This window comes from Hemitrygon akajei, chromosome 5 (genome assembly GCF_048418815.1).
Source record: "Hemitrygon akajei chromosome 5, sHemAka1.3, whole genome shotgun sequence".
Classification (NCBI taxonomy): Eukaryota; Metazoa; Chordata; class Chondrichthyes; order Myliobatiformes; family Dasyatidae; genus Hemitrygon; species Hemitrygon akajei.
In genome coordinates, this window is record NC_133128.1 from 40,144,653 (window position 1) to 40,168,893 (window position 24,241).

At 40.2% G+C, this 24,241-nt stretch overlaps 2 protein-coding genes across 5 annotated transcripts in view; one reads left to right on the top strand and one right to left on the bottom strand.

The window, feature by feature from the left end:
• Positions 1-24,241, bottom strand: part of LOC140727663 (SH2 domain-containing protein 1B-like) — a 225,657-nt gene that overhangs the window by 148,100 nt on the left and 53,316 nt on the right. The gene's annotated exons all lie outside the window — the stretch shown is intronic.
• The window catches only part of LOC140727662 (E3 ubiquitin-protein ligase DZIP3-like), a 94,551-nt gene that overhangs the window by 53,807 nt on the left and 16,503 nt on the right, over positions 1-24,241 (top strand). For both annotated transcript variants that reach the window (XM_073045298.1, XM_073045299.1), the window contains 8 exons: positions 472-528; positions 1,888-1,940; positions 3,383-3,653; positions 6,849-6,971; positions 7,145-7,263; positions 10,274-10,342; positions 12,353-12,449; positions 17,657-17,760. In XM_073045298.1, the coding sequence (XP_072901399.1) occupies positions 472-528; positions 1,888-1,940; positions 3,383-3,653; positions 6,849-6,971; positions 7,145-7,263; positions 10,274-10,342; positions 12,353-12,449; positions 17,657-17,760 (893 nt within the window). The remainder of the gene's footprint in view (positions 1-471; positions 529-1,887; positions 1,941-3,382; positions 3,654-6,848; positions 6,972-7,144; positions 7,264-10,273; positions 10,343-12,352; positions 12,450-17,656; positions 17,761-24,241) is intronic.

The following is a 24,241-nucleotide window of genomic DNA, read 5'->3' on the forward strand; positions in this document are numbered from 1 at the left end:
CTCGACCTGTAATAACCGCTAGGCTACTGTGGCGTTTGTTTCTTTTCAACTCGCATTTCTTGACACAAGTGCAGACGGTGCAACTTTGCATTTTCTAGTAACTAGCTGCATCTCTGTGCTCACAGACTTCCAATAGGAAAAACGAGACTGGCACCGCTACCCTCTGCCTCTGCTCACCAGGCCAAGTTTTAATCCAATTTCACCTTCGACCCCAAATGCCCTTTGTTGCCAGAAGTTTTACTGAAGCCCATCTATACAATGTCTCCTGCCTGGCCCTCATCTGCTTTCTTAGAAATGTGTGAAGCAGGGATTTCCCCCACACAAAACCACCCTGACTCTACCTAATTAGTCCCTGCTTTTCTGACTGATCACAATTCTAGGTCCTTTATAATTCTGGTAAATATTAAAATTATATTCAATTCTAATTAATATTAAAATTACATTTAAAGATTTATTTCCTTTTCATTGCAGATGCTGAAAGCCAAAACAAAGACTAAGAAGAGAAAGAAAAAGTCTAAAAGTAAAAAAGTAAGTAAAAGAAATTCATTTTTGAAATCAAAAATTCAAAATCCCGATCAATTATAAATATTGTACGATGGCTGCTGATGCAAGGGGATAGCATTTAGTTGTGCTGGGAATGCTTGTGTATAGCCCTGTCTGTATAGGGAGAAGCTCCCTGCATGTGCTGCCTGACCTGTTAAGTATTAACAATAATTTCTCAGACTGAATTAATTTTACTGTGAAATCCATTGCAGTGCGCCGTAGAAGACAATAAACAGTGAGGCAAAATCTCACGATCAACACCTGGTTAGCATCAATGTGAGAAAGTAGAATTGTGCTGACATCGCTCTATGAGCTGACCCTGAGCACAGAGCAAACTGATAAGCATGTGCTGAGACAGGCAAATCCTGAGATGTGTAATGAACAGCCTGGTAAATTGTAAAAAAAAAACACAATGGACTCTGAAATTTCAGAATGGATGGTCTGGAACAGAGTAACACACACAGATGATGTTTTGGGCCAAGACCCTCTGTTCCAGCATCAAGCGCACTTTGATTCAGGGCTCACCAGAGCCAGGTTCACCTGGAGTCCAAGCATTAAGTTTTTGGAACTATTTGAAACCAAATAGTGAGTTTTGGTATTGTTTGAAACTAATAGCAATTAATAAAGTAACATAGTTGTTAGGCTATAGACATGCCCAGCCCTGAGACACCAGGCAAGGTCACTTGATTCCAAACAATTGGTTTATTGATCATTACAAGAAGTCTCTCTGCTGCCTCTGTCTCCCTTCCCCTTTCCCAACCATGATGCCCCCTGCCCACTCTCAGTCCACAATGGAGACCCATATCAGAATCAGGCTTATCATCACTCAATATGTCATGAAATTTGTTTTTGTTTGCAGCAGCAACAGCACAGTGCAATACATAACGTTACTATGCTACTGTGCAAAAGTCATAGCTATATGTGCCTAAGACTTTAACACAGTACTATAGATGGTGATGTTTGATATGTGCTTAGTCACATAGTCCTGTACATTTGCAGTGTACCTTGTGAGCAGAAACAGCTGTAGCAAAAGATAGACCAATAATGGACAGAATACAAGAACTATGAAGCAATTCTGGAAAGTCACCTATAATTAAATGGTGTGAAGCACATGGCCATGCAATAATTAATCACAAGTATGTGCAAAATAATTAAATGCACTTGCTTAAATTCAATGTAAACTTATTGCTACTGGTCGGATAGAAAGAAGCCCAAGGGTGCGACATTATCAACTTAGGTCACTGAATTTTATTAAATATGTCATACTACTTTGATAGAAAATAAGAGAAAATTTTCAGGCATCAGATTCAGATGAAATTTCCTGAAATAATTTTCTCTTTCCAGGATATGGTTACTGAGGACGATCATCAAACAACACAAGTTGCAGTTCCTAAAAGGTAGTAAGTTCTTTTTCTATGAACAAAACTTATTTGCAGGTCCCTTGATCCACAGGCTATCTGTACCGACCATCAAGCATACGTTGAGACTTTTCCTACACCAGTCACATTTTATTCCTCCACCCAATTCTGCCACACTCGGGGAAAATTAACTTACCCATGTTCATGTTGTTGGGATGTGGTTGGAAACCGAGACACTGAAGAAATGCTTGAGGAGAAAGTGCAAACTGAACACGAACACGAACACACACACACACACACACACATCAAACCAGGAGCTGTGAAGTTGCACCTCCACATCTGCACTAGCTGTTCTATCAGTGAATGGGCAGCTTCACTTTCAGCTTCTATGCCATCTGTTAATATTATACCTTACTCACATTTCCAATAATTGCTTCACTTGTGTATCATGCTTTTATCCATGCCTACTCATGCATCAGTCTAAGCTGCTGAGGACCAGTTATAAAGCTATATGCATAGAAATCAAAGGGAGTACACTTTTGCACCTACAGTGAGCACATCAAATTGAACTGTAGGTTAAGTTTCTAAACACTTTTTAGTTTGTGGATCTGTATCTTGTATTTTGATCATTTCAAGTTTCCTGTGCTGGTCTCAGGGTGCAGAGACCGCTGGAGCAGACAGGAAAGTGGTGCATTGTAGAACAGTAGGAGGCTGGAGGTGGTAAATGTAGCATTTGCGAGAGTAGTTAAATATGGGTTCTTCAGTTCTTCCTGGCTGTGTACAATCTGAATAATTTATTATTACTTGTTGCAAACATTTTGTTGGTTTGACCAAGGATGAACCAATCTTTCAGCAGGTTTTGAACCACTTAGTCTTATGTGCATCCTGCATATTTTGGAATTTGTGCTGCATGATGACTAAAATCTGGGGTATTTTTGCAGATCTCGAGGAATTAATGATCCAGTCTTCAGTATCTGGAAAAGATTCATTGCGATTACAGAAGTTGTGCATTATTAAACTTGTGTTGGGAGAAAAGAAGTTAGAGAATTTCTATACTTATGTTATCAGGAGTGTGTGCAGATATAGTCATTTCAGAATCTTTCTGTAAAAAAAGAAAGCATAATGGACTGAACATCACAAGAGAGATTCCAGTCTGCCATTTCTCATTCATTGACTGTTCTGGCACCTGTGCTTACATTTGCTTTGCAAAGACTGGAAGTAAAGAAGGGCACAATGTCTTTATCTACAACATAAGGACATTTAGATAAGCCATTTGAAACTTCAAGGTCTACTGTACAAAATACATTATTATGAGCCTTTGATTCTTCTGATGATCATATTTGCTAATTTGAATGATTTTAATAAAGCTTCTGTAAAGTTCAGTCCTTGGCAAAGGAAAGTTCAAGGAAACTTCACAATTATCTCTATGCCGCATACTAATTTTAGTCACATGTTTAATTGAGCATTTATTTTTGTAACAGTGAGGTGCTGTCAATTCCTGTGCAAGAAAACCAATCAAATAAGAATAAGGGAAGTGAGCTAATGGCAAATACCATCTGTAACGTTTCTACATTTGGAGTCATTCCTCCAGACTCTTCATTTTTGGTTTTACACTCTGCAACTGATGGCAGTCGTACTGTGCCCTCTTTTACAAGTCATGTAGTTCACCAATCAGCTGATTTGCCTGAGCTGACCTACCAGAGTGATGGAGAACTGGATGACATTGATTTCATCATCAAAGATTCCAACGTAGTAAGTTTAAATTTCCTTTTTTACCCCCCCCCCCCCCCCCCCCCAGAGGTACAATTGTATAGATAAAATAAATTGAAATCTACTTTGCTTTGTATTTGTATTCATTGTAACTGTTCAGTTCTGGTTATCTTTTATAGGAAGAATGCAAAAGCCTTGGGTAGAGTAGAAAATATTCATTTCAGGAACCAATTCTGTAACCATTTCATGGTTCTTTGAAAACGTCTATCATTGAGTTCTGTTTCAATGACTGAAATGCTAACTTTATCCTAAACATGGCCTTTTATGGTAGTATGTGACTGGATCCATTCTGGTCTTTATCTCAAAATGAAATATTTGCCTTTTAACTATCCATGATGAATTGAAACATGTAGGCTGGACCTGAGCCTGGCAACTGTGACTGGACATTACATCAGCTCTTCAGACATCAGGGAATAGCTAAACAGTGCATACTGGTACAGATCTGAAGTTCCTACAATGGACTTGTCGATCTTCACTACTGTTTGGAACACTCAGGCAACCTCACACTCTTACGACTACCTCAGACTGCTTGCCCAGTGATGTAAGATATTGCAAAGTCTATCAAATAGTAAAGTCCAATGTTCTTTCCCTATATCCCTTCAATGTATCTTAAGGTCATGCAAGGCCTTAGAATATTTGCCTTTAAATTTTGACAGTGCTGCAAATTATGCAAGACCCACTATAAAAGATCCCTTGGTTTGTTCTTCAGTGCAGCTAATGAGTAAAACCATAAACCTCATTTTTACGAACTGCAAAAGATATCTGATGCACAACTGGGAAGTTTGGAAACTCTCTGGTTGCAGGTATTGTTACCCAGGGCATGTAGCTTCGGGATCATAAATATGGAAACTTCCATAGACATCTACCGAATATTGGAAGGCGTAGGTACAGTGGATATGAGAGAAGGTTTCGATAGTGGCAGAGTCTAGGATCAGAGGGCATAACCTCAGAATACAAGGCATCCCTTTAGAACAGAGATGAGGAGGAATTTCTTTAGCCAGGGAGTGTTGAATCTGTGGAATCCATTGCCTCAGATGGCTGAAGAGGACGGTAATGGGTATATTTAAAGCGGAGGCTGATAGATTATTGCTTAGTAAGGGCACCAATTAGGGGTCCCCAATCATTAACTGATGGGTCCATGAACCCAGGCTGGGAATCCCTCGTTGCCAATGGTTACGGGAAGAAGGCAGGATAATGGAAGTGACAGAAAAAATAATCAACTATGATTGATTAGCAGAGCAGGTTTGATCCAAATGCCCTAAATCTGCTTCTATGTCCTATGGCCTTATGGAGGTATCACGGTCTTTCATCCTGTTTCCAACCAAGTTGTCCAGCCCAATCATCTGAATGTATGGTTTAGTAAGCTATTAAGGCTGATTTATACTAGTGTGTCGCATCTACGCTGCAGGGTGACATGCACCTCCCCAAAAAATTAACTCACACGTCGCGGTGAAGCAGACCGCAACAACTGTGATTGGTCCGCTTGGTGGCATCGCATTTCCTCCTACATATTTCCGGTTGCTTCTCCTCTGCCATGTCTGTACACCGATGCGAAATAGATGAACCAAATCGTCAAATCTACCTGCTGACATGCGAAAATGTTTGAAGTGCATTTCCTCGTCCATGTCTCTCACGAAGAAACTCAACACAGTGGCGTAGAAACCCCACCGCCAACTAGCATTTTGGTGCACACCAACGCATGCTCACTATGGTGTAGAGCAACGCAGAAGTGAAAATCAGGGCTGCGGCGTAGCCCGTACACACAAGTATAAATCAGCCTTTAGATTCAAGTGATGTGAAACACCTTCGACTTTTACAGTCCCTTGAAAAACTCTGCAAATAATTCTAGAAACTGAATCTCATAGGCCAGATACAATTATTGAAAAACTTGGACATAACAAGGAACATAAAGGGTATAAATCAGAACAAACTCTGGAAGAATGTCCGATGAAGAGTATGAAAAGACTTTGTGGAGGTGGAGGCACAGGGCATGACTGTTGAATGAAATATGCACTTTGCATTTGCCCAAGTGGAAGAGAACAAGGTTAAAATAGGATGGAATAAGAATGGATAAATCTAAGGTGCTCAGAAATTATTTGCTGTAACCTAAGAAACTGTGAGACATTAGAAAGACTCTGGAAATGTCCATAATCAATTTTTCCTGGGTGTGGATTTGGTGGCAGAAGTTGAGCACTTCTGTTTAAAATACAGAAAAGATAATTAAGCAATTACAAAATAATTTAAAAAAGTATGGACTGATAAATGAATGTTAATATGAATTCATTAAAAAGCAAATTACTAAATCCTTTATTTATGTAATCGAGAAACTTGTGTATATTGACTTTCAAAGGGCCACTGAAAAAGTTCCACATAAATGGTGATAACAAAATTAAAACCCTTAAGATTGAAGGGAGAATGATTGTTTGGATATGATATTGACCAAAGAACAGTTTTTGGATTCCATGGTTCCATGCAATATTTTTCTGGTATCATTAATAGAACTGCTCTTTTTGATGTATATTAATGACCCAAACTTGGAAAATACAGGGCATAATGTAAGTGTTTACAAATGATAGAAACGTAATAGGGTGGTCATTGGCCTCAGCCAGTTATAAACTAGTGAAATGTCAGATACAGAGCAAATGAAGTCCAACTACAAAAAGTAAAAGACAAGGCAGTATGAACTAAGTGGTACATTTAAAGGGGTTATAGGGCAAGTGGTGGTTCTAAAATAAAGCAACAGTGCATGGAATTGCACTTACTGAGGCAAAAACCTATCATACTGGTTAGGCCTCTACTAAAATATATTTTAATTCTGCCCACTGTTTTTTTAAAAAAAAGATGCCAAAGCCTTGGAGCAAGTGCAAAAGTTACTTTCAACCCTGGATCAGTTTTAAGTTTTTGAACTATGGAACATCACTGCGTTTGGCACATTTAGCAAAGCCTTTAAGTAATGAGGGCAAGCAAATTGCATACAAGGCTGAATCACTGTCTACTAAGGATTTTAGCCCTTCTGGTGAGATTATTTGTTCTGAATGGACAGTGTGGTGTTATGTTCTGAATTACCAAAGGACTCCATAGTTGTTTTGGATAGTTTAAAAATGGGTACAGAAATGGAGTCAAATATTTCAGTGCAGGAAAATTCCTTGATGGTTTGATGTTTGATTTTCTTCATAGGATTTGTATTCATCCCCATTGGAAGCTGATGGAGCTACCAAAACACAGGAGTATGCTTGTCAAAATAGTAAAGGAGATTCTGAATTCAGGCAGAAGTTGATTGATCTTGAAACTGAAAACAAAGTAAGTGTTTAAACATTTCCTTTGAATGATAGTAAACTGTAGTGTTCTGTGCCCTTGGTCTTTTGGTGTAATGTGGGTATTTTCATTGGAAGCGGGTATCTCACTGGTTGCACTTTGCAAAATTACACAATTATTATTTTGATATGATATGTAGATAATTTAAATTTTTTCAGGTTCTTAAGAAAAACTCAGAACATTTGATGATTCAATTCAAGAATGAGGAACAACGGAGAATTGATGCAGAAAGCATGATTTCAAAACAGCAAGAATATTATCATCAGGAAATATCCCGGTATGCCTGTATTTAGAAGTGTAATATACATTCAGTTCAAATCTCTAATAATCATACAGGAACAGGCCCATTGGTCCACAATATCAGGGCCTGTAGATGATGCCAGATTATGCTAATTCTCCTCTGCCTGTGTTTGATCCAAATCCCTACATGTCCTGCATGTTCCTGCGTCTAACCGCCTTGTAAGTACCTTTATCGTATCTGTTGTCACTGGCAGCGCATTCCTGGCATCTGCCACTCTCTTTTTAAACAAAATTCTTTCTCAACAACCCCCCCCCCCCACAATCTTAAATGCAAAGTCGGGAAAAAGATTCAAATTGTCTACCCTATCTATACCTCTAATAGTTTTATCAGGTCTCCTCTTGGCTTCTGACACTTCAGATAAAACAACCTAAGTTTGTCCAATCTTGTTTTATGGCTAACAACCTCTAATCTAGGCAGCATCCTAGTATCTCTCTTCTGTACCCTCTCCAAAGCTTTATCGCGTTCCTGTAATGGGGTGATAAGAATTGCACACAGACCTTACCAAAGTTTTGCATAGCTACAATACCTCTCTTGTTCTCAATGCCTCCGACAAAAGTCAAGCATGCCATATGTCACCATTACCATCCTATCTACAAACCCCATTTCCAGAAAAGTTGGGATATTTTCCAAAATGCAATAAAAACAAAAATCTGTGATATGTTAATTCACATGAACCCTTATTTAACTGACATAAGTACAAAGAAAAGATTTTCAATAGTTTTACTGACCAATTTAATTGTATTTTGTAAATATACACAAATTTAGAATTTGATGGCTGCAACACACTCAACAAAAGTTGGGACAGAGTTAAAAGAAGATTGAAAAGTGCACAGAATATTCAAGTAACACCGGTTTGGAAGACTCCACACTAAGCAGGCTAATTGGAAGCAGGTGAGGTATCATGACTGGGTATAAAAGTAGCGTCCATCAAAGGCTCAGTCTTTGCAAGCAAGGATGGGTCGTGGCTCACCCCTTTGTGCCAAAATTCGTGAGAGAATTGTTAGTCAGTTTAAAAGGAATATTTCCCAACGCAAGATTGCAGAGAATTTAGGTCTTTCAACATCTACAGTACATAATATTGTGAAAAGATTCAGAGACATCTCAGTGCGTAAAGGGCAAGGTCAGAAACCACTGTTGAATGCGCGTGATCTTCGAGCCCTCAGGCGGCACTGCCTAAGAAACCGTCATGCTACTGTGACAATTATAGCCATCTGAGCTCGGGAGTACTTCGGAAAACCATTGTCACTTAACACAGTCTGTCGCTGCATCCAGAAATGCAACTTGAAACTGTATTACGCAAGGAGGAAGCCATACATCAACTCTATGCAGAAATGCCGGTGAGTTCTCTGGGCCCAAGCTCATCTGAGATGGACCGAAAGACTGGAACCGTGTGCTATGGTCAGATAAGTCCATATTTCAGCTAGTTTTTGGAAAAAATGGGCGTCGAGTTCTCTGTGCCAAAGATGAAAACGACCATCCTGATTGTTATCAGTGAAAGGTGCAAAAGCCAGCATCTGTGATGGTATGGGGGTGCATCAGTGCCCACGGCATGGGTGAGTTGCATGTATGTGAAGGTACCATTGGCTCTGAGGCGTATATTAGGATTTTAGAGAGACATATGTTGCCATCAAGGCGACGTCTCTTCCCGGGACGTCCATGCTTATTTCAGCAGGACAATGCCAGACCACAATCTGCACGCGCTACAACAGCGTGGCTTTGTGTAGACACAGAGTGCGTGTGCTTGACTGGCCTGCTGCCAGTCCAGATCTATCTCCTATTGAAAATGGATGGCGCATCATGAAGAGGAGAGTCAGACAACGGAGACCACGGACTGTTGAGCAGCTGAAGTCTGATATCAAGCAAGAATGGACAAAATTTCCAATTGCAAATCTACTACAATTAGTATCCTCAGTTCCAAAACGATTAAAAAGTGTTATTAAAAGGAAAGGTGATGTAACACAATGGTAAACATGCCTCTGTCCCAACTTTTGTTGAGTGTGTTCCAGCCATCAAATTCTAAATTTGTGTATATTTACAAAATACAATTAAGTTGGTCAGTAAACTATTGAAAATCTTTTCTTTGTACTTTTGTCAGTTAAATAAATGTTCACGTGAATTAACATATCACAGATTTTTGTTTTTATTGCATTTTGGAAAATATCCCAACTTTTCTGGAAATGTGGTTCGTATTTGTGTGACCATTTTCGTGGACTTGGACCCCAAGGTCCCTCTGCACATCAGTGTTACTAAGGGTCGTGCCGTTAACTCTATCCTTGCCTCTTCGTTAAGCCTCCCGTGGTATAACAGCTCACATTTGGATTAAACTCCATCTTAGAATTAGAACTAAGTTTATTTTCATTACCTCATGTGACATGAAATTTATTGTTCTGTGGCAGCAGTACAAAGACATAAAATTATTATCAATTACAAAATAAATAGTGCACAAAAACAGGAATAATGAGGTAGTGTTCATGGGTTTATGGACTGCAGAAATCTGATGGTACAGGGGAAGAATTTATTTTTGAATTGTGAGTGTAGATCAATATAATACACATCATTAATTATCTTTGAGATGGGCGGTGTGCCAGAACCCGAACCTCCTGCAGTGCATCTGTTGACAGCGTTCTTGCAATGTTTTCAGGTGCTGTGCTCCGAGATTTATACCCAATGGCGTATTTCCAACTTCTGCTGGCATATGAAGAGAGGGAGTTTGCAATTGATTAAATTCTTACTAGTATGCTATCCTTAATAGTCCAGGAGGTAAAGGCAAAAGATTTGGGCTATTTGTTTCTGGTTCTGAGCAAAATTTATCACTTTTGTTAATTTAATGCAACCAAAATGCTTTATTTCAAAGTAAAAACCTCTGTAGTTGAGGAGAGGAAATTTTGATATGTGGATAATTTGGCATTTCATTTTGTTTATGTATCACAAGTCCAAGAAATTAGATTGTGCTTTGCTTTACTAACAACTGTACTTTTGCCTTTAGATTAAAGCAACAACTTCAAAGGAAAGAGGAGGAGATAAAGAAAGTTACTGCACAATATTCAAATGAGAGGTATGTTCTCCAGTAAATCACAGATTCTGAACAGTGTTTCATTAACAGATAACTCAGATCTAATAGGCTATGAAAGTGAAGGGTCAGTCTGGAGACAACTTGTCTCAAATATTAACGTAAAGGATTAGTGTCACTAATGTTCTCAGAAAGATGAAGTAACAGGCTTAGAATTTGTATTCGGTGATGAGTTGACTATGCTCACCACTGACCTACGTTTAAGACAATAACTTGCCTTGTGCAGCTCTATGGATAGGAAACTGCTGAGAGAAGTTGGCTGCAACAACCTCATCAAGGCCCTCTACTATGACAGGGCCGCCCACAACATCATCACCAATTTGGCTGTCAACACTGCCAAAGCATTTGAATGTTTCATTTTTCTGAATTATTTGAGCAGGGATTGGCTTTGTTATTGGCCATCAATATGTTGAGCTACATTTCAATATCCAAAATATCAAAAAATATTCACCAAATGATCAACATCATACTCATCTAATTCTGGGCTGAGTTCGTCAGAAGCACAAACTTTAATGTTAATGAAACCTTACCTGAAATGAACAAAAATCAGTAATTATTATGAACAAAGTGTCTGATTCTTGGGTGGGTACTTATTACATTACAGATCCTCACCTCAATACAGCCTTGCCACGTGGACCTTTGAGTTATGTGGAACTTTAATCTAAAAGCTACAGAATAAAATGCCAACTATTATAGCTGTTAATTAATATTCATTTTGAAGTATCACAATACTATCTACCACTGGCAAAACGCTAGTCCACCAACATTGAGGTCTTATTTCTGATTTTACGTGCCTGTCATAGACTGCTTAAGCTTAATTTTTGTGATAATGAGTTCAAGTCAACTTCTTGGTTGAAAGGCTGTCTCCTCCTAGTGTATGAATATATATGGAAGGTAAAGTCTCGTTACTGCGAAATGGACTGCTGGGGAAAGCAACTCGTCGAAGACGAGCTACAGGTGCCGAATGTCAGATAGTACCTGATGATCAGCCCTCAGCAACTGGAGAGGTCCTCTCATAGACAGGCAACTTTTCCTCACCACTGAAAGTCAGTGATAGTGTGTTGAGGACAAGTTGATAGTTTGAAAAGGAAAAACATCTTCCCCAGGATTTAACAGTAATTTCTTGACTACTGAGAACCAACCAGCAAACTGGAACCTTGAGTGGGACTTGGATCAAACTTCTCATCAGGAAAGTTGCAAGGCCTGGCCAGGTGTATTGAAACCCGATGCTAGTAATTATTGTCGATGTACAGATGAACTGAGAGTGTTGGAGTGGGTGGAAAGACCTCATAACTGTTTCAGTGTTGGTAACTAATGCTTTCATGCTACTGTTTAACTTTTTGTGTGAGCTCCCCAAATCAAGCTTGGCAGAATTCGATTTTTAAAAAAAAAATAAATTTAACAGAAAAAACATTTAGTTTTTTAAAATATGAGTATTTAGAATTATCCAACATTACGGGATTTGCAGAATTCAGTTTATCAGTGGAAGCTGCAAGTTTTATGCTGTCTATTTTAAAGCTAAATAGTCTTCCTGCTCCAACCACTGATATACTGGAAGGTGGGGTTTGAGGGAGGTATGGAAAGTGTAATGGATGTTCCCGTTGCTGGGCCTTGGCGTTTCTTATCCTCAGCACTGGGTGAGATAGAAAGCCTTGTCTGCATCAGCGGAGAGCTCTCTTCCTCATCGCTACACCAGGAAAGACTGAGCGTCTCTTTTTTTGGACACACTGGCCAAGCAGTTTATCATGGGCCAGCTCTCTGCATGCAGCAAAGCTCTGCTGTTGCATTGGCCTGCACTTTGTGGAGGTGCTGATCAGTTCGAAAGGTCGAGATAAAATCTGCACTTAGCAACACTTGCTTGCTGAAAAATGATTTTTACCAAGCCTATGTAAAACTAACTGCATTTGATTGAATCCTCATACTACTAAATTGTTAAAGTTTACACAGAAGATTGGTTCAGTTTGTGATATGACTTTGTTACTAATCCTATGGCAGGATGCTGTGGAATAAGGATAAAGCTAAACTGGAGGACGTAACTGCAAAGAACATTGTGAAGTTGGTAGAGGCAACGAAGCGAGCAGTTGCTGCTGAGGTAATCTATGTGTAACAAAAACTTGTTAGATGCACTCATACTTTCATTTTTGCAAAGGGTCAAAGTATATATTTAGGGTAAATCCTGTGGTGATACAGTCCTTGCATTAATATTGGTTATTTGAAATATATTGTAGAAATTTTGACTGACTGGGGAAGAAAGTATACCCAGTCTCATGGAAAAATGCATCTATTCTGAGTGCTGATAACTTTAATCAGAAATAGCATGTTTTAATTTACAGAAAATTTTCAAAGTTCAAGTAAAACCCATTTTTACTTGAGAAACAAAATGACCAACCACAATTGAAGACAATTTATTGATTTAAGGACCAGCATCAAATTAGTTAGCAGAACTTAAAACCATTCAAAATGAGAATAACAGAATTGAAATGTTGAGCACATAAGTTTAATTAGTTTAACTTCATTAGTTTAATTGATTAAGGACTGTTTTGTACCACTCATCTTTGAAAATTATGTTAAAATAAATTCAAAGTCAATACTCTAGAGCATAGCCTATTGAGCCTGTTGAATCACCCAGTATTAATCCAGAACTACGTGTATAAATGTAGTCACTGGAGTACTGTGACAAATTCTCAGCCTGAGTCGAAAATGTGGTTACGGGTAATTGTTCTTACATTTACAGATAGCAAGAGGTTACAGATTTTGAAAAACTGTCACGAAAATTAGAAACTGCTAGAAATGCTCAGTAGGTCAGGCAGCATCTGTGGAGAGGGGAACAGAGTAAACAATTAGAGTAGTTGACTTTTCATTAGAACTCTAAAATTGGCATATTACAATGTGTACCTCAAGAAAATGAGGGGAGGAGAGAATCAAAGCACATGTCTGTGGCAGGGGGAGTTACAACTGAGGTCATGTAAATAATGCTATGATAATTAAAGAAAGGTATTAGTGACACCAAGAAGAAATGTGTGAGTGGCCAAAGTAAAATTATTAACTGAAACTACTGAATTCAATGTTGTAATATGTTCAGACAAAACATGGGCTGGTAATTTTGATCACATTGGAACTGTTTATGAGACAACACACAGAGAGGTCAGAGTGGGAATGGAGTTAAAGTGACAGAGATAACTCCATACTGGGCTTAGCTTACGAACTGTATAGAGATGGTACACAAAAAGAAAGTGACCTGGTCCAATGAAGAGACATCAACAGCAACGAGTACAATTTTCTGAATTGAGAAAGGAATAAGTAAATCACTGTGTGAGCTGGAGAATGTGTTTGGAGTGCTGGAAAACTGAAATGAAAGTGCCGAGAGGGCAGGTATCAATAGATAGTTTATTGATGCCAAAGGAAATTGCAGATGTTGCCACTCTTGTGGTTGTATGGAAGGAGAGGAGCCAGTGATGGGAGATGTCACTTGTCCGTCAGCGAGGCTGTATAATCCGGATCAGCTGTGCATCTACAGATTTATTCAGATTTCTTTGAAATGTACAGGATCAAGGATGTTTCAGAATTACAACCTTGTGCAGCAAAAATTTCCCCATGTCTGTTAGTTGTAAGGATATGCTAACCATCAACATTCACTCCTGGAGGGGATAGTAAACCAAAACAATTACTGTATTTCCCATAATTATCTACATAAACTATTACTTTGGATGTAATTGTACGAAAACTCTTCAGCGTGTAGATGCAGGTTTGCCCATGGTTTTTATACTAAAGTGTAGTCCAGGACCCTAATGTAGACTGTTGTCTTCTTGCATTAATTCACTGGCTGTGCTGACTGGATGAGAAATAAAAGCAACCTTTAGCTTTTCTCCAGAATTGCCATAGACACACCTTTGGGAAAGAATTATGTAATTTTGCAGAATTTTGTTGTACAGAATACCTTTTCAAAGATATCTAATGAAGCACTGGGGGATTTAATGAGGTCTCTGCTCTGCTACTGGAGAGGGAAAGGCCCACCGCTGTGCCCGGAGCACGTTGCCCAGCTTCTCTGCGTTTTGGTTAGGGACTTGGACTATAGACTTTTTTCCCCCAGTCTTATAGTTTTTTATATTCTGTGTTTTTCACTCTGTCTTTCTCTTTTTTTTGTTCGTGAGGTAGGGTGATTTGGGGGTCAATGTGCCTGTTTCATTTTTGTTGTTTTTTTTTGTGCAGGGAAGAGAGATTAGGCATCGATGATTGTGCTGCCATTCTTTTCTTTCCTGGCTATTTGGAGAAGAAGAATTTCAGAGTTGTATAGTTTGATAATAAATGAACCTTTAAAATGAGAGTGTACTTTCATGCTTAAGGCCGATAAGCCTAACATCAGTGATGGAAAATTTACAGGATTGGTTTCTCGGAGACGGGATCTACCAGGATTGGGCAAGGCAGGGATTGATAAGAAATGGTCAGCATAGCCTTGTGTGTGGAGATTCCTGTGATTTTTTTTTTTGAGTTTTAGAAGAGGAATAATGAGGGCAATATGGTAGATGTTGTCTACATGGACTTTAGCAACAACTTTGACAAGGTTTCAGGTGGTAAACTGTTCCGGAAGGTTGGTTCACATGGGATCCAGGGTAAGCCAAATGGATAGAAAATTGGCTTAGTGGAAGGAGTCATTGGATATTAGTGGAGAGTTGTTGTTTTGAAAGGAGGAGAGTGATTAGTGATATGCCACAGGGATCGGTACCGGGTCCACTGTAGTTTATTATTTAAATGATGGATGATAATGTTGGTAATGTCATTAGTAAGTTTGCAGATGATGCAATATTGGTGGTGCAGGAGACAGTGAAGATGTTTTAACCAAGATTACAACAGGATCTACATGAATGGGAGAAGAAGAGCAAGAAATTTATCTCTGTCGAGTGCAGTAAGTTGCATTTAGGTCATTTAAACTGGAGGACTTCCAGAGTAAATGAGCTGGATGAAGTCAATGCCGTGTGCTCATTCCCACCCATATGAAGAGGTTCAAACTGTTCTCCAGTGATTCTCAATGATTGTTCCTCTAAGCAATGAATGGCCACTGGAAAATCATCACCATCACCATCCACATCCATTTTGTGCACAAGTAAAAGCCAAGGGTAGAAGAAACCAGTGGTTTCTGACACATCCATGCTCGCAGTGAACTAGTAGGCCAGATCATCAGTAGAAACTTCAGCAAGCCGGACTAAATTGAAGGGGTATATGTTTCCTCTATCCAGTATCTTGTTTGCAAATGTATAGTTGCTGGAGAACAAGAATGAAGACTTAAGGGCAAGATTGCTATATCAGAGAGAAATGAGAAATTGCTGTGTTCTATGTTTCATGGAGACATGGCTCACTCCGGACACACCAGATTCGGTGATTAGACCTGCGGACTTCTGGATACACAGGATGGACCAGTCTGCTGATTTGGAGAAGGCAGAAGGTGGGAGTTTGTGTTTCATGATAAACTCTTTGTTCCTCTGATCTGGAACAATTAGTGATTAAGGGCTGACCATTATATTTACCAAGAGAGTTCTCCTCCATGATTCTGACCACAGTCTACGTTCCCCCAAAGGCCAGTGTTAAGTAGGCACTCGCAGTAATAACTACCACCATCAGCAAACAGGAAACGGCCTACCTTGATGCCTTTCAAGTCACTGTCAGGGACTTCAATCAGGCTTGTTTGAAGAAATCTCTGCCCATATCAGCAGCAACACCAAGGGTTGTAACACACTCAATCACTTGCTACACTCTGATGAGGAATGCCTACTGTTCCATCCGTAGACTGCACCTCGGGATTCTGATCACTTGGCACTCCTCCTCCTACCTGCATACAGGAGTGGTTGCAAGAGGCAGAGGAGTAGCTACAGGATTGCTTCAAGTTGGTGGACGGGCCGTGTTCAAGGACTCATTGGAGGATCAAAATGAACACACCATGGTTGCCATGGACCTTATAAAAACAGCCACAGATGACTGTGTCTCCACAAACTCATTCAGAGTCTTCCCCATCCAGAATCCCTGGATGAACCACGAAATCTGCAATCTACTTAGGACCAGACCAATTGAACTCAGATCTGGTGATTAAATAAAATACAAGAGGTCCAGGCACAATCCTTGGAAAGCCATGTCACAGGCGAAATGGCAGTTGCAGACTGCAAGATGCTTGACAGCTGTGGCAGGGCTTGAATGCTATCACTTCCCACAAAGTGAAACCAAGCAACATAGGTGACAAGGTTTCACTGCCAGATGCCTTTATGCTCTCTTTTTTTTTACTGTGAAAACATGGAGGCACCTTCATGAACTCCCATTGCCTCTGATTTTTGATTTCAGTCTCTGAAGCCAACCTGAGAGCATTCTTCAAGAGGGTTAACCCACCCAACGCATCCAGCCCGGACGTGGAACCTGGCAAGTACTAAAGACCTGTGTTGATCAACTGGCTGGAGTGTTTGCCAATATATTTGACCTCTTGCATCGGCCATCTGAGGTGCTCAGTAGCTTCAAGCAGGCTCCATTTATACCGGTGCCTACAAAGAATATGGCAACCTGCCTCAAGTGCTATCGTCCAGTAGCACTTACAACCACTGTGATGAAGTGCCTTGAGCGGTTAGTGATGAAACGTTTCAACTCCTGTCTGAGAAGTAACTTGGATCTGTTCCAATTTGCTTACCATCACAATAGGTCAACAGCATATGCAATTTCACGGGCTCTTCACTCAACCCTGGAAAATCTGGGCAGTGAAGATGCTCTTTAGTGACTACAGTTTGGCATTCCATACTATCATCCCCTCTAAACTAATCACTAAGCTTCAAGACCTAGGTCTCAATACCTTTTTGTGCAATTGAACCCTGGATTTCTCACTTGCAGACCTCAGTCAGTTCAGATTGGCAACAACATCTCCACAAACTCCATCAGCACAAGTACACCAGAAGGCTGTGTGTTTAGCCCCCTGCTAATACTTTATAAATAATGAGGATGAACAGACTCAGCTTTTTCCTCCAGGATTAGAGTGTCTAAAACTTGTGGACATGATTTTAAGGTTGGAGGGGAAAGATTTAAAAGGGATCTAAGGGGATGACTTTTTCCACACGGAGGATAGTGGGTATGCAGAACGAACAGGGAGAGGAAGTTGAACAAAACAGGTGCATTTACAACATCTGGAAGATACGTGGACAGGTACATGGATAGAAAAGGCCTAGATGCCGATTGCACACATGCAAGCAAATGGGACAAGCTCAGATAAACAGCATGGTCAAGCTGGGTTGGACAGCCTGTTGAACACTTCTCGTGTGCTGCTTTTCTCAGGTTTTGGTTCTGGAGTGTCGGAGGGATAATGGTCTCTTCCAGCTCCAGCAGGCTGAACAGGACTGTACAGTGCACCTTAAGGCAGCAGAAGAGAATATGGGGAGGTGAGTGGATTTGACACAAAGAATGTCCGATTTGTATGTCGGCTCAGTTTTAGCATCACTATGTATATAACTACACTTCAGTGCCATGTTATAATTATAAAGGGGTGGGCTCCCTGGCCTCTGAAGGTGGTACGCACATGCAGTGATCCCTCTAAGGTGCATGCAGAAACACATCATCTGCTGTTGACGCACAAAAGGTAGTCACCCTCTACCTCATTGGCACGTTAATTTTTCTCCCCCATGATTGTACACAATCACATTTCGTTTTCCAGTTTCTGGTGTGAACGGTGTTAACAATGTGAAGTTTGTCATGATTTGTCTGCAGATTTTTTTAGAACTGGCCTTTTTTTTTGTAATACTGTTTTTACTGAATAAATTATTCAGCGCGCACATGTGGTCGCCGGACGAAAAGTTGCACAGCACAAGATTTTGCACCCACTGGTCACGTCACATTAGAGGGACTCAGCCAGGATCTACTGAGGAGGCGGGATGCACTCCTATACAGCAGCCTCTGCTGCTTCAGTGAAAATTTATTTCCCAGGACTCAGTACAGTCACTTTTATTGGGAGATTTGTCTATTCTGCTGAAATCTGAATAGAGTTCTAGTCAGTTTACCATTGAAACAGCAACTCAATCTTATTCATTTTATTTATTTAGTGATACTGCGCGGAGTAGACCCTTCTGTCCTTTTGAGCCATGTTTCCCCAGCAACGGGACAGTTCACAATGTCCAACTAACCTACAAACCAGTACATCTTTGGACTGTGGGAGGAAACCGGAGCACATGGGGAAAACCCACATATTCTACTGGAAGGACATACAGAGACCCTTTACAGAGAGTGCCGGGATTGAACTCTGAACTCCAGTGTCCCAAGCTAGAATAGCGTCACACTAACAGCTACGCTACTGTGGTGCCCAATTGTCAATTACATAGAACATAGAAATCTACAGCATATTACAGGCCCTTCGGCCCGCAATGTTGTGCCGACCATGTGTCCTACTCTAGAGACTGCCCAGAATTTCCCTGGCGCATAGCCCTCCATTTTTCTAAGCATTCAGCGAATACGCACATCTCTGTCACACACAGTCCCTGAAACAAGAAAAATGCAAACTACTACAGAAAAAGCCCTTAATAACAACTGCTTTCACTTGCAACACCATTATTGTCCATACGAATGGTAGCGAGAGGATTTTCTCCAAAGCTTTGACAAATCTCCCTCTGGGACTCACAATCACAACAAGCAAGATTTATACATAAGATTATTATTTTTTAAATTCTGTATCTTCAGACCACGGCAACATATCTACTATGAGCTTTTTTTTTGCTGAGGTATTTTCCATTTTTGTTCATTATATTCAGTTTTATGTTCTTTAGTCACAAACTTATTTCCACCATGACTGTTTGTAAACCTACAAAAGAAAATAAATATTCCACTTTAATTTCCCACTCTTTTCTCATTAGTCACGTTTTGGTCTTGTTTTTGGTTCTTCAAAAAATCTGTTTCACTTTCTGTTTTTCAGCCAGTAAAAGGGGGCTCTCTCAGTGGCCACCCATTTTAGTTCCACTTCCCATTCCCATATGTCCATCCACAGCCTCCTCCACTGTCGTGATGAGGCCACACTGAGGATTGGAGGAACAACACCTTTTATTCTGTTTGGGTAGCCTCCAATCTGATGGCATGAACATTGATTTCTCAAACTTCTGGTAATGCCCCTCATCCCCTTCACCGATTCCAATGTCCTTTTCCCTCTCTCACCTTATCTCCTTGCCCACACATCGCCTTCCCCTTTTCTTTCTTCCATGGCCTTCTGTCTCTTTCACCAATCAACTTCTCTTTACTTCATATTTCCCCCTCCAGGTTTCACCTATCACCTTGTGCTTCTCTCTCCCCTCTCCCCACCTTTTAAATCTACTCCTCAGCTTTTTTCTCCAGTCGTGCCGAGGGGTTTCGGCCCGAAACGTCGACTACTCTTTCCATATAGCCGCTGCCTGGTCTGCTGAGTTCCTCCAGCATTCTGTGTGTGTTGTTTACTTGCTTATGTTCAACACTGCTGCACCAACTTTTCCTCTCTTCACCACTCTTTAATAAAAGAGGCGATGCGTAGAAAACTGATTTTTTTTTTACCAGGATCTTATAAACTTGTTTCATAGCTTTGTCTGCAAATCTGGAAACTTGTTTAGTAAAATAAAACTTTTTGAACAGTCTTTTCAAATAAAAAAGTTATTTAATATGTCATTTCAATTGAACTTAGTCGGATATATCACCCCTAACAGTAATCCGGTTATTTGTCCAAATTTGTCTGCTGTTCTTGACACAGAGTCATAGTGCACTATAGCACAGGAAACGGTTGTTAGGCTCACCTAGTCATTGCCAAACTGTCATTCTGCCTAGTCCCATCAACTCACAACTGGAGCACGGACCTCCAAACCTCTCCCATCCAAGCTTCTTTTAAATGCTGCATATGAATCCACAATCACCATTTCCACTGGCAGCTGGCAGCCTTAACCTATTACCTCTAATTCCAGTCTCACCTGTGGCCAATTTCGCTTGCTCTCCCGAGATTTTCACTCCTTGCTCCATGTTGCTGAGGCTGTGAGACTGCCCTGGCTGCTGGGGTTAGTGTCCACGAGATTCGTGGCGATTTGCCCCACTAATATGCTGAACTCAGACTGAGGCTTTGGGCTTACTCCGGAAGCTCTGCGGATTCAGATCCAATTTGTTTCAGAATACTGTTGCTCACTTTTTATCGTTTCATGATGTGTTTTTCTTTTCTCTCTCTGTACATTGTGTTGGTCTTTTTTCTTAAATTGGGTTATTTTGGGTTCTTTGCTTTGTGGCTACATGTAAGCATACAAATCTCAAGGCTGTATAATTTATACATTCTTTGATAATAAATGTACTTGGGCTTTGGACAAAGCCTGTCGTCACTGTCAATTGACTTGACTGAAAACTTCACTCTGTCCTCAATTGCACTTTATTTACTTGTACACCAGGAGAACAGCATGGTCTGTCACCAAACTGATCAAAAGTTTGAACAAAGAAACGCCATTGCTTTATACAGAAGTTGACTAATTGGACACATATTAACCAATTGGTAACTTTGTGGATATTCAAATTTCTTATTTGCATAATCAATCACACCACGATAATATAGCTATTAATAGCCAAAGGAATCTACACGTTAAAGCCCAATAATACTTCAGAATTAGTAAAGTAACTGACCAATAGTAAGTGTCAAACTAGAATCCTTAGTTTGCATCTTTATCTTGTCTTTGTATGGCTCCGGTCCCCTGCTCTGCAAAGTGAAGCCATGCTCTTCAAAGATCTTCCTTGCCTGGGTTGACTGCACACCATCTGTAAACCATCCTTGCCTGGACATTACCTTAACCCTTGCCTTGCCAAAACTTCCATGCTGCATGCATGTACCCTATCTACACCCTCTCACAATTTTGTATACCTCTATCAATTCTCCCCTCATTCTCCTACTCTTCAGGGAACAGAGTCCTAACCTATTTAGCCTTTCCCTACAACTCAGGTCCTCAAGTCACGGCAAAATCCTTCTGAATTTTCTCTGTTTTCTTTCAATGTTTACAGTATGTAAGTCTACAGAAAGCTAGATACAGCTAAACAATTTCTCTATTTCAGTACGTACAAACAAGCTGGATGAACTCAGCAGGTCGGGCAGCATCTGTTGACCACTCATTTCAACGGATGCTGCCCAACCTGCTGAGTTCATCCAGCTTGTTTGTACGTGTTGATTTAACCACAGCATCTGCAGTGTACTTTGTGTTCTCTATTTCAGTCATAGGAAATTTTATGACAATTCCCCCTGTACAAACTGAGAAAAACAGGGAACAATGCTAACATTTCAAAAATAAGTTTTCCATTAACCAGTTTCTCTATACTATACTGTCAATTTTTATTTTACTCTACAAGTTGTAATTTAAATTTGCTTGCTCAATCGCCACTTGCATTTTCACCTGTGATGGTGTCAGAACCATAGAACATTACAGCACAGAAACAGGCCTTTTGGCCCTTCTTGGCTGTGCCAAACTATTTTTCTGCCTAGTCCCACTGACCTGCACCTGGGCCATATCCCTCCAAACCCCTCTCATCCATATACCTGTTCAAGTTTTTCTTAAATGTCAAAAGTGAGCCTGCATTCACCACTTCATCTGGCAGCTCATTCCACACTCCCACCACTCTCTGCGTGAAGAAGCCCCCCCAAAATTCCCTTTAAACTTTCCCCCTTTCACCCTTAACCCATGACTTTTTTTTTTCTCCCCTGGCCTCAGTGGAAAAAGCCTGCTTGCATTCACTCTATCTATACCCATCATAATTTTATACACCTCTATCAAATCACCCCTCATTCTCCTACGCTCCAGGGAATAAAGTCCTAACCTATTCAACCTTTCTCTGTAACTCAGTTTCTCAAGTCCCGGCAACATCCTTGTAAACCTTCTCTGCACTCTTTCAACCTTATTAATATCCTTCCTGTAATTAGGTGACCAAAACTGCACACAATGCTCCAAATTTGGCCTCACCAATGTCTTATACAACCTCACCATTACATTCCAACTCTTGTACTCAATACTTTGATTTATAAAGGCCAATGTACCAAAAGCTCTCTTTACAACCCTATCTACTTGTGATGCCACTTTTAGGGAATTATGTATCTGTACTCCCAGATCCCTCTGTTCTACTGCACTCCTCAGTGTCCTATCATTTACCTGTATGTTCTACCTTGGTTTGACCTTCCGAAGTGCAATACCTCACACTTGTCCGCATTAAACTCCATCTGCCATTTTACAGCCCATTCCTCCAACTGGTCCAAATCCCTCTGCAAGCTTTGAAAACCTTCCTCAGTGTCCACTACACCTCCAATCTTTGTATCATCAGCAAATCTGCTGATCCAATTTGCCACATTATTATCCAGATCATTGATATAGATGACAAATAACAATGGACCCAGTACTGATCCCTGTGGCACACCACTTGTCACAGGCCCCCACTCAGAGAAGCAATCCTCCACGACCACTCTCTGGCTTCTTCCATTCAGCCAATGTCTAATCCAATTTACTACCTCTCCATGTATACCTAGAGACTGAATCTTCCTAACTAACCTCCCATGTGGGATCTTGTCAAAGGCCTTACTGAAGTCCATGTATACAACATCCACTTTCCTGGTAACTTCCTCGAAAAACTCTAATAGATTGGTTAAACATGACCTACCATGCACAAAGCCATGCTGACTATTTCTAATAAGTCCCTGTCTATCCAAATACTTGCAGATCCTATTTATTAGTATTTCTTCCAATAATTTACCTACTACCGATGTCAAACTCACCGGCCTATAATTTCCCGGCTTACTTTTTGCGCCTTTTTTAAACAATGGAACTACATGAGCTATCCTCCAATCCTCCGGCACCTGACCCGTGGATATTGACATTTTAAATATTTCTGCCAGGGCCCCTGCAATTTCAACACTAGTCTCCTTCAAGGTCCGAGGGAAGACCCTGTCAGGTCCTGGGGATTTATCTACTCTGATTTGCCTCAAGACAGCAAGCACCTCCTCCTCTTTAATCTGTATAAGTTCCATGACCTCCCTACTTGTTTGCCTTGTTTCCAAAGACTCCATTCCAGATTCCTTAGTAAATACAGATGCAAAAAACCCATTTAATATCTTTCCCATTTCTTTTGGCTCCATACATAGCTGACCACTCTGATCTTCAAGAGGACCAATTTTATCCCTTACTATCCTTTTGCTCTTAATATACCTGTAGAAGCTCTTAGAATTATCCTTCACCCTGACTGCCAAAGCAACCTCATGTCTTCTTTTAGCCCTCCTGATTTCCTTCTTAAGTATTTTCTTACTCTTTTTATACTCCTCAAGCATCTTATTTCCTCCCTGTTGCCTATACATGTTATACATCTATCTCTTCTTCTTCATCAGAGTTCCAATATCCCTCGAGAACCAAGGTTCCTTATTTTTATTCATTTTGCCTTTAACCCTGACAGGAACATACAAACTCTGCACTCTCAAAATTTCTCCTTTGAAGGCCTCCCATTTACCAATCACATCCTTGCCAGAGAACAACCTGTCCCACTTTTTAGATCCTTTCTCATTTCTTCAAATTTGGCCTTTTTCCAGTTTAGTATCTCAACCTGAGGACCAGATCTATCTTTATCCATGATCAAGTTGAAACTAATGACGTTATGATCACTAGAACCAAAGTGTTCCCCTACACACACTTCCGTCACCTGCCCTAACTCATTTCCTAATAGGAGATCTAATATTGCATCCTCCCTAGTTGGTACATCTATATATTGATTTATAAAGCTTTCCTGAACACATTTCGCAAACTCTAACCCATCTAGACCTTTTTTTTAAAATTAGTTTTGTTATACATTTTCTACATAGTGTTACGTATTCAGGCAACAATAAATATAGATGAGATAGGCAAGGGTTTTTATAACAAA